General features: G+C 36.1%; 1 protein-coding gene across 7 annotated transcripts in view; it reads left to right on the top strand.

Moving 5' to 3' along the window:
- Window positions 1-16,073, top strand: part of col14a1a (collagen, type XIV, alpha 1a) — a 117,901-nt gene that overhangs the window by 78,387 nt on the left and 23,441 nt on the right. For all 7 annotated transcript variants that reach the window (XM_039680243.2, XM_089117571.1, XM_089117568.1 and 4 more), the window contains 10 exons: window positions 324-447; window positions 3,931-4,074; window positions 4,256-4,420; window positions 5,494-5,532; window positions 6,086-6,224; window positions 7,495-7,637; window positions 8,248-8,357; window positions 12,875-13,033; window positions 13,689-13,766; window positions 15,216-15,302. In XM_039680243.2, the coding sequence (XP_039536177.2) occupies window positions 324-447; window positions 3,931-4,074; window positions 4,256-4,420; window positions 5,494-5,532; window positions 6,086-6,224; window positions 7,495-7,637; window positions 8,248-8,357; window positions 12,875-13,033; window positions 13,689-13,766; window positions 15,216-15,302 (1,188 nt within the window). The remainder of the gene's footprint in view (window positions 1-323; window positions 448-3,930; window positions 4,075-4,255; window positions 4,421-5,493; window positions 5,533-6,085; window positions 6,225-7,494; window positions 7,638-8,247; window positions 8,358-12,874; window positions 13,034-13,688; window positions 13,767-15,215; window positions 15,303-16,073) is intronic.

Genomic DNA, 16,073 nt, shown 5'->3' with positions numbered 1-16,073 from the left:
ATGTACTGTACAAAAGGAACAGTTTAAATAAACAAAACGAAATCAAGTCCAATATGCAGCTCTCTGCGGTCTTTCATATGGCTCCTTTTTAAAAGGCCCAAAAGGAAGTCAGCAACAGATGTCCTCAATTAAACCACCCGAGAACAGACACTTGGAAGGGCGGAGCCAGCCATCCAAATCACCCTGAGGAAAAGCCCATAAAACACGAGTCGTCACATGCCCTTTAAAATCAATTCCAGGGGGAAATACTTCCTGATAGTGAAGTACTGTCACTTTTAAACATGTGATAAAATGGCTACTAACTTACTTTCCACAACCGACAGGTGGCCATCGCTCAGTTCAGTGATGACGCCAGAACTGAGTTCAAGCTCAACTCCTATAGCGACAAGGAAGCTCTGCTGGATGCTGTGCAGCGCATCACATACAAGGGAGGAAACACCAAGACAGGCATGTATCTATTCATCCATCTATCCCTCCCTCCCAAGTTAGGGCTAATCCCTTGCCTGCATTTTCATACATTCATATGCAGAGGATGAGCTGAGCATCAAAGTGATTGGCTTCATTTAATGTGTTTAACTTTGAAAAAAAAAGAAAAAAAAAATCTGAATATTAAGCCCTGTATTTAGGCCGTATTATGACAAGTATTAAATAAATGTAGAATATTTATATAAAAGCATTATTATTATTTATTTATTTAAGTGTTCATTTCCTTTGTATGTCTCTGTACACTCTAAAAAATGCTGGGTTGTTTTAACTCAATTTTGGGTAAAATATGGACAAACCCAGCCATTGGGTTACATTTTTAAATGTTAACCCAATGGCTGGGTTGTCCATATTTTATCCAAAATTGGGTTAAAACAACCCAGCATTTTTTAGAGTGTATATTAAGTGTTTTAAGGTTAAACAATAAGAGGAATATACTGCCTTGTGTGTTTGGAACGACATGAGTGTGAGTGAGTGAATAAGTGAGTGTGCTGTGAGGGTTCTAGTTTATTTATATTCTCTAGTCCCTTTTCAAACAAGTAAGGGTGAAAGACATTAGCCAAAGCTCACCAACACAAATAAACAGGTAAAGTCCAAGCAAACTTTTGACTGATGATGCAGTCAAGATGTCTTGCTCATCTGTCAGTCAAACAGCAGTGCTGTTGCCCCGTCAACTCGAGGGCACAGTTGGCCACAACTCTAATCTGCAGTTTTTTTCTTTTTTTTCTTTAACAAAATAACTCACACTTCACACGGTGCTGCCGTCTGCTTCCTTAGTCCGCCATTTGTCTCATTTGACAGGAGGTAGAGAAAATCCAGAAAGAGAAAGAAGCAGCTTTAGAAGTCAGTCAGGCATAGCTACAGGGTCCCCTTGTTCATTTCGTCGCAATATACCGTCAAAGTGCGGCATCTCAGACACCCGTCCATATTTTATTCAGTGCAGCTTTTGTGAGGGGATTTTGTCTAATACTCGCTGATCCTGGGGAACCTGAGACGTTTCAGAATGATTAGAAATGCAAATTAGGAATGAGAAGCCTGGCTGATGTCTTGCACTCACAGAGCCAAGTTGGTGATGATGGTGAAATATTGAAATGGGTGCAGTGCAGCTTGTTAGATCCCTCAGTTCAGGTCTGCTGGGAGTGACGGCTTGGATGTGTCATGGAAAAAGTGTCTTGAAGAATAGCACAGAGGCAAAGAGGCTTTGTTTAGCTTAAAAATAGCAGGTGAGACCAGGGTTGTCTCGCAGAATTTTTTAGTTCTTTATTAATTATCCCCAGTGGAACAAACATTAGGTGCAAATGAAAGCTTAAGTTTTTGGGTAAAACATACACAAAATGTAGCAAAAAGGTCTAGGTAGACACAAATGTGGGGTAATTTAGTTGAAGAAAAATCCGATTAACCCTCTTAAAACTAAATCAATCAAAACTAAATTTACAGTTTAAACTAAGCACTCACCACACACAGATAATAAAGGGTGTGTGTGTATATATATTTTTTTCAACTTTTTTTTCTATAGAATTTTTATATATTTTTTTATCTACATTTATTAATTTAAATAATACACTCAAAGATATTTGAATGAATAAATATGATGCATTATAATTTTATTAACAAACTATATTTAATAATTGTTTCAGTGTTTTTTTAATTTATTTATTTATTTTTTATGATTAATATTCGTTGCCTGGCCAGTTATTTAACTATTATTTTTATATTGCACTCCATGCACCAAATAACCTTAAATCCAATGTGATAATTATTCCCTTTCACACTCTTTTCATAAATGTTGTTTGCCAGGTGACATTGTATATCCAAGGCTCTTTTTTTGTCAGGATCCTGGTCTGACAGTCTTGTCAGGCCACATTTACACAAAGCCGGGTATTTAGAGAATTTTCCCCCGCCTCCGTTTTCGATAACAACATTGTGCACACAACCGCATAATTGAGCGCCATCATAACTAGGCCAAACCTATATGCGGCAGTGTAGGGAGAAGGATAAAACCATGCAAGGCTAGTTCTGGAACCATGCAAGGCTGGTTCAAGGCTAGTTCTGGAACGTTCCAGTCTAGTTACAGTCTAGTTCTGGAACGTTCCAGGCTAGTTCCAGTCTAGTTCTGGAATGTTCCAGGTTAGTTCTGGAACGTTCCAGGCTAGTTCCAGGCTAGTTCCGGAATGTTTCAGTCTAGTTCCAGTCTAGTTCTGGAACTTTCCAGGCTAGTTCTGGAACGTTCTAGTCTAGTTCCTGCCTAGTTCCAGTCTAGTTCCAGTCTAGTTCCAGTCTCGTTCTAGTCTAGTTCCTGCCTAGTTCCAGTCTAGTTCCAGTCTAGTTCTAGTCTAGTTCCAGTCTAGTTCCGGAATGTTCCAGTCTTGTTCCAGTTTAGTTCCAGGCTAATTCCGGAATGTTCCAGTCTAGTTCCAGTCTAGTTCCAGGCTAGTTCCAGTCTAGTTCCGGAATGTTCCAGTCTTGTTCCAGTTTAGTTCCAGGCTAATTCCGGAATGTTCCAGGCTAGTTCCAGTCTAGTTCCAGTCTAGTTCCAGGCTATTGCTTTATCTCATTTGTCGGATCTCATTTGTCTTCCCCTTCTCCCGTTGACGGCCCTGTCCTACTGTTTGGATCATCCTCATTCTTAACCATCCCTATTGTGTCTTGTCAATAAAATGAAATCCCTTGGTCATTCTGCATCTAGGTCCTCTTTCTCCATAAGACTGCTGTGAACAAACCTGACACTTTGTGTGTAAATATAAAAAAAAATACTTATAGCTGCTTCCCATCTCTATTCAAATATAGCTTTTTTTAATTATATCAATTTATTTTCTATTTTTATTTGTTTGGTAAGTATTAGTTTTGACAGAAACCATGTAAATTTACCTTGACATCAGCATTTTTAAATCTTGCTTGGGTCAATAAGTAGCTTAAGAGGGAGAACTTTTTTTCTCACAATATAAATATATTCCAGAAATTAACACTTTGACCGCTAACTCTTCCAACCAATCCCCTAATCATAAACAATTTTCCTTAAACCGTACCACAAAGTCAGATATCAGACTTTAACAGCCTCATAGTGTCATGACAGGATTATGCAAACAGTCATTACATTTGCTGTTATTCATATTTTTTAGGCTTTAAAAAGACATTTTAAACAATGCTCACAAAAGGAAAATGATCAGAAACCATTCGTCACAACAGCATCATTTTAACAACATTTGTCTTCAGATCCATACTTTTTCGATATTTATTTTTTTACTGTCAAAGGTTTTGTTCTTTCACCACATCATTCCAGCTCTCTGCAGGTACTGGCGTGAAGTTTCAATGAAATATGTCTCTCAGCCAAACGCAAATCACACAGGATGCGTGTTCCCGTAAAACCCATCACTTTTCCTTGAAGTGGTATAAATCATGCTCTTGGCATCAGGCAGCAACATCTATGTGTTATGACTCTTGATACAGGTCGAGCCATTAAGCATGTAAAGGAGGCCATCTTTACTGAGGACGCGGGCGTAAGGAGGGGCATTCCTAAAGTGCTGGTGGTGCTCACGGACGGGCGCTCTCAGGATGACGTCAATAAGGTCTCTAAGGAGATGCAGATGGAGGGTGAGTCTGAATATTCCTTGAACGAAAATATTCCTTGTTCCTTTCATGTCATATACTGTATGAATCTACAAATTAACATTACAGACAGCAGCATCTGAAAACACCAGATGGTTGTTTCTGTCGTTTTTTAAAAATAGAACTTTAAATGCTGTATTAAAAGTGTTGTCTTGTTTCACTGTAGGTTACATCATCTTTGCCATTGGCTTCGCTGATGCTGACTACGGGGAGCTGGTGAACATCGCCAGCAAGCCTAGCGAAAGACATGTGTTCTTTGTGGACGATCTGGATGCCTTCAAGAAGATTGAAGAACAGCTCATAACTTTTGTTTGTGAGGCTGCAACTGCCAGTACGTCCCTTTGAAAATACACAGAAACTTCCTCTTTCAGTTTGCCTTGATGTGGGATAACTTGCTAGTTTTAAGCAATAATGCTACATTGTGAATGTAATAATGGCTATTTTTTTTGTTTATTATTATTATTAAGTGACATCCTTCTACTAGAGGAAATAATCTTTGACATAACAGAATGTTAGTATAAAACTGAATAGGTGCTACAGAGTCTGGATTTAAGAATAGAATTGATCTGAAACCATATCCAGAACTGTCTTTTACAAGTAATGGGTAACACTTGACAAAGGTTTCATTTGTTAAAATTAGTCTATGAGACCAATATATTTTTATTTGTTAGTAAACAATTGCAATGGTAACATGGTCCACTTTCTCAACACATTCTCATCCCAAAAAGTCATATAACTGACGTCTTGGGACGTATTTTGACCATATGTCAATATCCGCCTTTTTAGGGCCCCCTTAAACGTTGGTAGATGGCGATCCCGGGCCGTCATACAACTGACGCTTTACCTTTAACGTCAGTTAGGTGACGGGTTAGGTTTAGGGTTAGGTTTAGGTCTGGGGTAGATTTAGGATCCCATAACCTCATCTACCGACATTTAAGGGGGCCCTAAAAAGGCGAATATTGACGTATGGTCAAAAGACGTCCCAAAACGTCAGTTATATGACTTTTTGGGATGAGACTACGTTGGCATTCTACTAACTATAAATGACTTTGCAACTACAGTACATGTCCAATAACTCTCATTAGAGTGTTAATTGATTCAGAAGAATTATGCAAGTAGTGACATACTTTCCTTTGTGAGATTATTAAGGACAAATCAAGTTTAAAGAGTTTTTGTATTACATGGTAATTGCTTTTGGATTACTTTGTTCTTTTTTCCGTTTTCATTCCTTGTGACTTGAGTTTACGTTAAGTCTAAAATATAAGTTTGAAATCTATTGCTGTTAAAATGGTCTCTAAACAGGAAAATATTTGAATGCATCATTATGTAACATGCAATTTTCAAAAATCACTTTGTTCTTGTGAATTGATAGGTTTTCCACTTTGTTCTGTTTTTCTTTTACAGCTTGTCCCTCGATGTTAATGAGTGGGAACACTTTAGCTGGTAAGACAATAATAAATGCTCCTGGCCCACAGTAACCTCTACACAAAAGCACGCCATCATTTTTTCTGGGTAGGATAGGATCTGAGGATTTATTTAAAGAATTGATTTAAATCTATCCATCTACGGTCAGTATTTAAAAATCCCTTTACTTAATTAGGATCAGTGGGTCATGTTATTCTCACGCCATTGTTTAGATGCACACTTAGTTTTGCTTTGATTTTCCACCTAGAAAACACAGCTGAGTGCCTGCTGCACTCAACAGTTTAATTCTGGGGGAGTTGTAAAATGAGCGTATTTCCAAAAAAAAAAAAAAAAAAGTATCCCTTTAAAATGATTTCTGAAGGATCAAGTAATGATGCTGAAAATTCAGCTTTGCCATCACACATTTTGAAATAGTAATTACTTTTCTCAAAATTACTGTTTTTCCTAGTTTTAATCAAATAAATGCAGCTTTGGTCGAGCATAAGAGACTTCTCTCAAAAACAAACTATTTACAGTAAAGGTGGTGTTCTTTAGATTAGAAAACTTGACATTTTTCTGTTGTCCTTTGCAGGTTTCCGTATGATGGAGATGTTTGGTTTGGTTGAGAAGCACTACAGCAGTGTGCAAGGTGTCTCAATGGAGCCTGGGACTTTCAACAGCTTCCCCTGCTACCGATTGCACAAGGACGCCCTCGTCTCCCAGCCTACCAGGTGTGTGTGTGTTTCTGTACAAGAGAAAGCAAACCGTTACGCTCAACTGAAACCCTTAAATGAGAAAAATGTTGGTTAGCAGTAACACGTCACCTGTCAAATCAAAGCCGTAATAAAGATTGAGTTTAATCAAATCTAGATGAAGCGGTTTAAGTTAGTAGGAATAGATTAGCCCCTCACTTACAAGCAATATAAAGAGCGATCGGGCTTCTGAGCACTGACTCTCCCCAGCATGTGGTAATATTTAGATTAGGTTCCCTTTCCTGCGCTCAGGGGGAATGTTGTTATTACAGTGGAGGGTTTCAGCTTAAGGGTCTCCTCTCCTGTAAATCTCGCCAAGCACAGCCTCACTTTAAGTTGCACTCAGGCAGCTGGGAATTACTACAACACTGTTATTATGATAATCGCATCTGTGATTATGAGAAAGGCCAATAACTCACAGGGTAATGGCAGCGCTTTGGATACAGTTCATATTTGTTCTTTAGTGGAAGGTACTCATGAAGTAGAATATCTGTTTTACTGGCTGTGCGGTTTCTATTGCAGTACTCAACCATAATTGTTTCTTTTCACTTTTTATTATTGATCCACGTTTATTTTAGTTGTTTGTTTTATTGTATTCAATTTCAGTGCCTGTGTTATATTTTTCACTGATCATTTCGTTTTGGAATGGTTGGAGGCATGTATAGAATAAACATTTTTTGTTCTTGTTGAGACATTATAAGAGTGGCATGTCTCTTTTTATTAAAGGGATAGTTCACCCAAAAATGAAAATTCTGTGTTCCATACACAAATGAAGATCTTTTTGATGGAATCTGAGAGATTTCTGTCCCCCCATAGACAGCTATGCAACTACCATTTTGATGCTTTAAAGAATTCATAAAGAGATCATAAAAAATAATCCACATCAATTGAACGGATTAGTCCAATTTTTCTGAAGAGACACGTTAGCTTTAGATGTTGAACAGAATGGATTTAGGCTTGGTCACAGGCAAATAGACATAAATAGTCTGATGCCAAATCCGATATCTGGATGAATTGTTCAGTACAGAGCCCCGTACATGACATGAAAATAGTTATTGGCTTATTAATAGTGTCCACATTTGAATTAGTTTTGTTTAGGTCAATAGTGGAAACGTACTCTTGTTGGGTCTCAGTTTAGTTTTGAACAGCTAAAATATAAAAATAAATTTAATTTCGTTTCATTTCGTTGTGAAGTAGTTCATAAAGATTCTCATAATTGTTTTCCAAAAACTATGATTTGTGTTTACAGGTATCTACATCCTGAAGGCCTTCCCTCCGACTACACTATATCTATGCTCTTTCGCATACTGCCCGAAACTCCTCAGGAGCCTTTTGCATTGTGGGAAATCCTCGACAAAAACAATGAGCCACTGGTGGGCATTATTCTGGACAGTGAGTATTGTTCTTTTTGATTAAACTTATACCCTTTTATACACCCCATACATTATATTTTGTGCAGTCTCAACACAAAATCTTGTGAGAAAAATATTGAATAATTATTTAACGATAATTTTCTTTTTATCAATTAAATGTTTTTCAAACAGTTGTTCTTAACTGGTGGGTTGATACCCGAAATAGTTCACAAACAGTTAACTGCTAAGTGTAAAAAATAAAATGCAACCAACTGTATACAAAATTACACTGGCAAAAAATATGGGCTTATTCGTATTCATAAAGGAGAAGAAAACACTTGCATTTGTTGTTGTCATTGGTGTTAATGGCTGTGTGTCTAATCAAACTCTGTGGTCCTTTTGGTACAAATTATGCAGATTCTGTATTTTCAAATACCATGCAGAAAAAAAAACAAGACTGCATTATTATGGGTTTACAATGAGAATAAACATGATTTGTGCCTACCGCAGTGCATAAATGATTCGCTTTACATTTTTGTATGATAAATAATTGTGATACTGCGTGGAGTCATCTTAGTCCTGAATCAAAACCAGTTGAGAACTGCTGACTTAAAAGACCCTTAAGTTAAACATTTTTTGTCTTTCTTCAGACGGAGGGAAAACGTTAACCTTATTCAATTACGACTACAAGGGTGAATTTCAAACGGTGACTTTCGAAGGAACTGAAATTAAGAAGATTTTCTATGGCAGTTTCCATAAGGTCAGTCTTTCTCCTTAATGTATGATCCTGCTATGACTGTGATTAAAGAAACTGTACAGTCATTAGTGTTTCGTTTCTCATGGTTGAGGTTTTCTTTTTCTTGTCAGGAGAGTTATGATTTATGCTGGACCAAAGTTTATGTTAATTCATGCTACAACCAGTCAGTGTGCCAAATGACCAAATACAGCCGAACACACGAATTTCCCTTTATTAAGTTACCTCATTTTCTTTATAGTTGTGCCTTGACCGTCATAACCGAATATCGCTTAGTATATTTTAGTTGTCTGCTTTGCCTCATTCTCACCTACTTATTTTCGGTTTTGGACGCAAGATATTTTTTTCTGTCGTATAAAATTTTACTTTATCCAAATTTACAGTGAATTCACAATGCTCAAACAGTTATTGGTCAGTCAGTGTAACAACAAATATCTGTTTCCTTTAGATTTCATCTCTACGTTTTACATTCTTTACATTTTGTTCAAAACAGGAAAAAGAAAAAGATGTTTCAGGCAGCCATGTTTCTGAAACGTCCACCAGGGATTTTCAATTATTATTTCACCCAGGGCATGCACTACAGAGTTCTGACAGTATGAAAATGGCTTATGATAGCCCTGTCCTGTTCATTTTATGTATTCTTTCTTCACGTCCGTGCTGTTGAAGAGCTCTCTATCACTCTTCCGCCCTTCAGTAGTTTTGAGAGTCTGTCTGATGTATTCCAAGACTCTGTGTGTTGCTTATCTGGTTATAATTCCTTTTTCCTGCCAAGTGTGTTTTACCTTTGAATGCATGACAAGCCGTCTGCAGCCTTTGATGCAGTGGCGTGTGTTTTTATGAGCAAGTATTCTCCTGACATTACTTATGATGTGTTTGTTGGGTAATCCCTCTTGGCAGAGCTCGTCAAGATTAGAAGTCTGTGTGTAATACAGATTACTTCAGCACTGTCTCGGCTCCGGATTGTGAATTAATAAATAAATAAATCTCGTCTCATCTAAATGCTAAGGAATAAGCAGGATTTAGACACTTCAGAATTTCACTTGTCGTTTTTTTTTTTAATTCAACTTTCATACTTTCATTTTTTTTTGTGCAGCTATGAATGGGATATTCTCATATTATGACAAACACATCTTTTGAAATTTCACTCATAAAAACTCAAATAGTCAAGAAACTCCAGATAAAAGATTATTTAAAAATATATATCAAGCTACTTAAATTCATTGTCCCTTTCATCTGCTATTCCACTTGTATGGCATTATAAGTCAGCAGTTTTTCCCCTCTTATTTAGTTTTACTAGGTTAAATTTAACTATTCATTTTATAGTGTTGTTTTGACAATACAAAAACATTATAGAAAAGTACTTTTTAAGTTCAAAATTTAAATGTGTGTTTTACTGAGCCTTATTAGAATTCTTAAATTATTGTTTTTTTTCTTTTCTTTTATATGACAACACATTCTTCATTTGTGAAATAAAATAATAAAATGAATAAACATGTCAAATTATCCTTTATAAATAAACACCCATAAAAGTATTCAAGAAAAGTATTCAATTGAAAATATTAACATTTTGTAAATCAGATCTATTGTTTGAGAATGACCCAAATGCACTATATGAAAAATAAACAGAGTGCTTAACAGAGTTACAAACACCGATAGAATTCTAAAGCTGACATAATAATAATATTAATATATATTACAAAAATGTAATGAGTATTTAAAATTGTATTATCTAATTTATGTATAATTTTATTTTTCCACATTTATTGATCTATTTCTACATTAATTTATTTTCACATGTATTTGTATTTTTGTATTTATTTCTACATTTATTTCCACATTTATTTATTTATACATTTATTTATTTTCCCATGTATTTGTCTGCATGCTAATGAGGGGGCTTATTTTACCTCAGACATCAAACACAAACTAAAATAATTTGCTTTAGAGTGAGGCTACAGCATTGTGTCGACACAATTTCATTTTGTAGTTGCGAATGAGATTTGTATTTAGAGCTTTGTGGCTAAAGCTGTGAGTTTATCGGGCTACAGCTGAATCTGATTTCCACATTATAAACCCTCTTTGCATGGCAGTCGCTGTCCTCAATACTGCTGACCCCATGTAACTTAAGTTGTTATGATAGCTTTTAAACAATATATAGCTTTTTAATAGTTTTTGTCCCGACTTGGAAGAGATCCTGATGATGCGAGCAGAGGGTCTAGGACTCTTGTCAGGGCTCAATTAAAAACGCCCCGTTCTTCTGAACCATGAAGACATATTTCACACTTTCTGAAGCCAGCTCAACGGTTGTAATTTTGTAAGGTAATGAAAGAAAGTCGTGTAGATACTGTGACGCATAAGATATTTCAGTGGCTCATCTTATGGATGTTATTTTGTACTATTGTCATGCTGCCTGTGTGCATTTCGAATCAAGGCGAGTACTGCATTAGAATACATTTTGAACCGAGTGAAACAAGGCTACTCTGACAACACTTATTGTTCATAAACAGAAAGAAGCCATGAAGAAATATAAAGATACATGCAATGGATAATCATTTATATCATGTGTTTTTTTTTTGACGAAAAAAAAAAATCCATCCATTAAAATTATTATTTATAATTTTTATTCAAATAAATTGTTTTTAAAAACATAAAATAATACTTTCAAATATAAATTAAACTTGTTGCCAGTAATTTTGCTTCTCAGGTGAGAATGCCACTATGTTTACTTGGAAAACAAGTAAATATGAAAAAAATACGGATTAGAAACCGGTCATTCCTTGTTTAAAAGGGTGACATGAGCAGTTGGCTTCGATAGTCATGAAGTGGGCCAGTTCATCATGTTGAAAACAGAATTATCCTGAAATTGATCAGGAGGCAGATGTGACCGGCAGCGGTCGAGCTGAAAAAGGAGCGATGCTGACCTCTTATTCCCTTTTGCCATTCCTGCTTAGCAGATCATCATTACCACCGCCAGGCCAGCTCAGACACACATTCATAAACACTCTCAGCACCACTATCAGGTTAAACACATGGAGCACATGGACCCGTCCTTGTCTAAACGGCATGTCACTGCTGCAGCTGCTGAATCTAATTGGATTTTCATTGCAGAAAATGAAAGGTGGTATTCAGTAGGCTATGAAAATCCATATTTGCCAAAACACAAGCATACCGCCTCACTGAAATAACCAAATTAAGTCTCAGCCTGTATTTTTTATATTTATTTTTTATCTACCACGATAGAGAAGTTCAATTTCTAAGTATTAAACAGCCTCCCTTCATAATGCTTTATAATTGACGTTAATGTGAGACTTCACAATAATGAGCTTGGTCTGAGTCTGCTATCAGCCGCCTGTCTAACAGCGCACCCACACTTACAATTGCATCCAGTGAACTGGAGAAAATTGAGTTTTAGACCCCAAATCCATTAACTGTGCTGTCTCGTACTGAAATCGCCTCTGACATACAAATATGAACTTTTGCTAACTCTATTCTAACTTCTGTTTTTAGTTTTTATGGTCGTTCTGGACCCAATTACAGTTCTCTACAGTTAACTGACTGCAGTGTAGTATGGAATTAACAATTGCACATTGTAAAACAGGAGAGATGGCAATGTTGATTTGATTTCCATTGTGCGCATTAGTAAACTTAAATGTTACTTAAACCCTGTCAAGACTGAAATATGAAATAATGCTTAAAAATCCTTGAAATTGAACTATTTTACTGTTGTCTACATAACAAGCGATTTAATTTTTTTTTTAAATCCTTGTCACATCAGTGTTTATAGTTATTTATTGATCACCACTTTTTTGCGTTTGTATTTTTTTAATAATTTCTGTTCATTCATTTTTTTTTTCATTAATGAACCTTTTAATTTAGCTTTGTGGTAGTAAAAATATGTGGTAAAATATATTAAAATGTTCATTGAACTCAATATACCTGTAACGTTGAGGCAAGGAATGAAGCTGAGAGACTTTAATAAAACAAACAGGTAATCCAGGGCAAGCAACGGACCACGTAACTCAGGACAGGAAGCAGCTACAAGCAACAACGACCGACAAACAACAACTCAAGCACAGAGGTTTAAATACACATGCAAACAAGCTGACAAGATAACAAAGGGGCGGGGCTAATTAGAAACACCTGGACAGACTAATAAACAACGGGGAACTGCTAACATGGGACAAGATGGGAACACAGACATGAAGACATTACGCCCTGTAATGATATAATAATATATATATAATATAATGTATTAATATATTATTATTTCTGAAGAGCATTGCTGACGATCAGCTTTTTGATGTTAACATGTTGTTTCAAGATGATTGACAAATAGGGATTAGCCTTGTACAATGTGTCACTGTAATGTTACAAGCCAAAATAAACCCTCTTTAATTATCTCCATCAATTCCTTATGCTGTTACTATATGCACCATTTTGACCATCAGTTTCAGCTAAACTTTCTATATCAATACATCCCTAATAGTCATTAATCATTGCAAATTCCTTTTTATCCCGCCTAGCTTCATGTGGCCATCAGCAAAACCACTGTTAAAGTGGTGATCGACTGCAAAACGGTTGGAGAGAAATCCATCAATGCCGCAGGTAACATCACCATTGATGGAGTGGAGGTTCTGGGACGCATGGTCCGCTCACGTGGAAGGAGAGAAAACTCGGCACCGGTAAGAGCAAACTGCCTAAGCTCAAAAGAATCACCCATTTAAGCCCATAACAGGACAAGCTTTTGTCTACAGACATAAGTGAGGGAATGTTTCTGAGGAATCTTTGTTTGTAGTCTACTAGTCTAACTTTGAGGCTTGAAGGCACAAACGTTCACTCAGATCCACCCGTATAATTATTAGGATGTGGAATTCAAAGCATGGGCAATCAGTGTAAGACAGTGAATACAGATTTTATGCCTTTTGCTTTTTCCATCAGAATGTGTGGATCATTATGTCTAATTGTGTAGGAGTGCGTCTGATTCTATCCTCCTCCGAGGGTGCAGGCGCAACTGATGAGACTAATTGCGTAATTGTTATTATGCTGGTGGGGGTTGTAATGTGAGGTGGTGTGGAGTAAAAGTTTAACTATTTGAATCAGTCATTCAGCCCAAACAAATAACCAGACGCATCTTCATCAAGTAAACGGATGAAGTTTCTGCTTATTTAGATTTCATTCATTTGCAACAGTGAGCCCCATAATTTGTTTAGACTTTATATAATGGTTGTGTTGTTGATGAGATTTATATTGCATGTATTGCTAAGGAAGAGATTACAGTTTAATAACCTTATACATTGTATGCTCTGTTTGTGTGTTTTTCTATTATCATTTCCACAGTTTCAGCTCCAGATGTTTGACATAGTCTGCAGTATATCATGGGCCAGTCGGGATAAGTGTTGTGAGCTCCCAGGCTTGGTAAGAGTGAACAAATGATTTTATATGATCAGCAAACTGTACAAGCCACATTCTAATTAGCTTACATTAATACTGCAGCGTTGCCCAGGGAATATCAGATATTTAACCCCAAACATTCTTGAGCATGTGAAATTTTAAATGTACAGAATAACTTAATACCAGAACCCCCATCGTGGAGGTTCACTTAGAATTTGAGCATATTTATTTGGCTTTATTAAATAAGTGTGTATTAGAACAAATAGGCAAACTATATATTCAGGAATTTATCCTCTTTGCCTCAATTTTCTACACCTTAAAAAATAATCTGTTAAATTACATAAAAAAAAAACTGGCAGCTGTGGTTGCCAGAAATTCACTGTAAAAAATATTTTGACAATGTTTTCGGAATAATGGGATTCCTGTAAATTTTAAAATGTAACAATATATTTTATTAAAGGGATAGTTCATCCAAAAATGAAATTTATGTCCTCATTTATTCACCCTCATGATTTTTTTTTTTTAAACCTGTGTGAGTCTCTTTCTTCTGTTTAACACGGGAAGATGTTTTGAAGAATTTTGGTAACCAGACAGTTGACGGGATACCATAGTATTTCTTTTTTCCTATTATGGAAGTCAAAGGCTAACCGTCAACTGTCTGGTTACCAAAATTCTTCAAAATAATCTTCTCATGTTCAACAGAAGAAATAAACTCATATACTGTAGGTTTGGAACAACTCGAGGTTAATGATGACAGAATTTACATTTTTCTGTGAACTATACTTTTAAGTTAAAAAACAGCATCAGTTACCAAAATTGTAAACGAAAAGAGTTTTTTTTAATTTAAATTTTTTTTTATTATTATTATGGGAGATGTAAAGATACATTTATCAAATTAAATGTCAAAAGTTCTGACTATGTTATTGTTTATTTCAGTTTTGACTTTGGTAATGAGTAAAGAGTAATTTTATGTTATTTAAATAACATAGATTGAAGATCAAATCTTTAAAGTAAATCTTTTAATAATCACATTAGTAAAATGACAAAGCTAATAAATAAAAATAATGGTTTTATGGACATCAGTATCATCATACATCTGATGAAACTTTTTTGTCTCTTTTTGTCTGCTTCTATAATCCTGACCGAGTGTTCTTTAAGTAATCTCAAGTCAGGCATTCTGGCAATTGTCCCCGACTTTAAAGATCCATGACCAATCTACAAATAATTCAATTATGTAGTCGTGTAGCAGACAAATAAACTTGGTCCTCCATTGATAGGAAGAACATAACCTCCAGATCGCTTGCTGTGTTGTCCAGATCGCTTGCTGTGTTTGTGCGCTTGTGAATTAATGATTTGAGGGAATTGCACAGATGGTTGACTTGGATAAATAAAGTTCCATTAGATTCCTATGGAGGAAATAAGCTGGTGTTTGAAATGTTGTACGACATGTTGTTTTGTTTGTGCTTCCCTCAGAGAGTAGAAGAGGACTGTCCTGCCATGCCCCATGCCTGCACTTGTGCTCAGGACAGCAAAGGACCTCCTGGACCCTCAGGGCCACCGGTAAAACTATTACACCAACCAAGAACAGTGGTATTAAACTAGATCGAGAGTGGGGACCGGGGAGATTTCTAACATGAGGTTGTAACTAATTAGATATGAGGTACAGGGGTGCCAGGGGCTCTGAGGGGACAATATTTGTTAGTTTTTTGTCCACAAGTATGATTCACAGGACAAAACAACTTTTTATGAGACAATAAAGTAACCTTTCTTGTCTGGTTTTACAAAATAATGATGTGCAGTCATGTTAATGAATGTTATATTATAGAACTAGAATCAATAAATGTATGAACATATTTTTTTTTTAGAAATTCTAAGTCTATTTTCTATTAGTGTTACATTTCAAATATCAAAATCTGAGATATTTGTGCAAAAAACAACCTGTTGACCCTAAAAACACATTTTTTAGCATAAAAGCTAGCTGACAGGGCTAGTTGACAAACTTGCTCTCACACGCCAACATACACAGACATACTTTACCGGACAACTCACTCTACAACTCTAGCATAAAAGCTCCAACTAGCTGGCATATTTTAGCTCACAAACTTGCTATCTTTTGCCTTAAAGTTCACAGGCTACACCTGACAAACTTTAAGAGGCTAGCTGACAAACTTGCCATCATACTTTAGCATAGAAGCTAACTGACATACTTTAGCTGACAATTTACTATAGCTTTTGTTTTACAGCTTTTACATGACAGTGATCATACTCCAGGAATATTTCAGTGTTTAGTTTCTTTCCCACAACAATAATGGTTCATGGCTTGTTTCTTGT

The sequence above is a fragment of the Pimephales promelas genome, chromosome 12 (genome assembly GCF_988280905.1).
Source record: "Pimephales promelas chromosome 12, fPimPro1.hap1.1, whole genome shotgun sequence".
NCBI classification, from domain to species: domain Eukaryota; kingdom Metazoa; phylum Chordata; class Actinopteri; order Cypriniformes; family Leuciscidae; genus Pimephales; species Pimephales promelas.
This window is presented reverse-complemented; position numbering and strand designations above follow the sequence as displayed.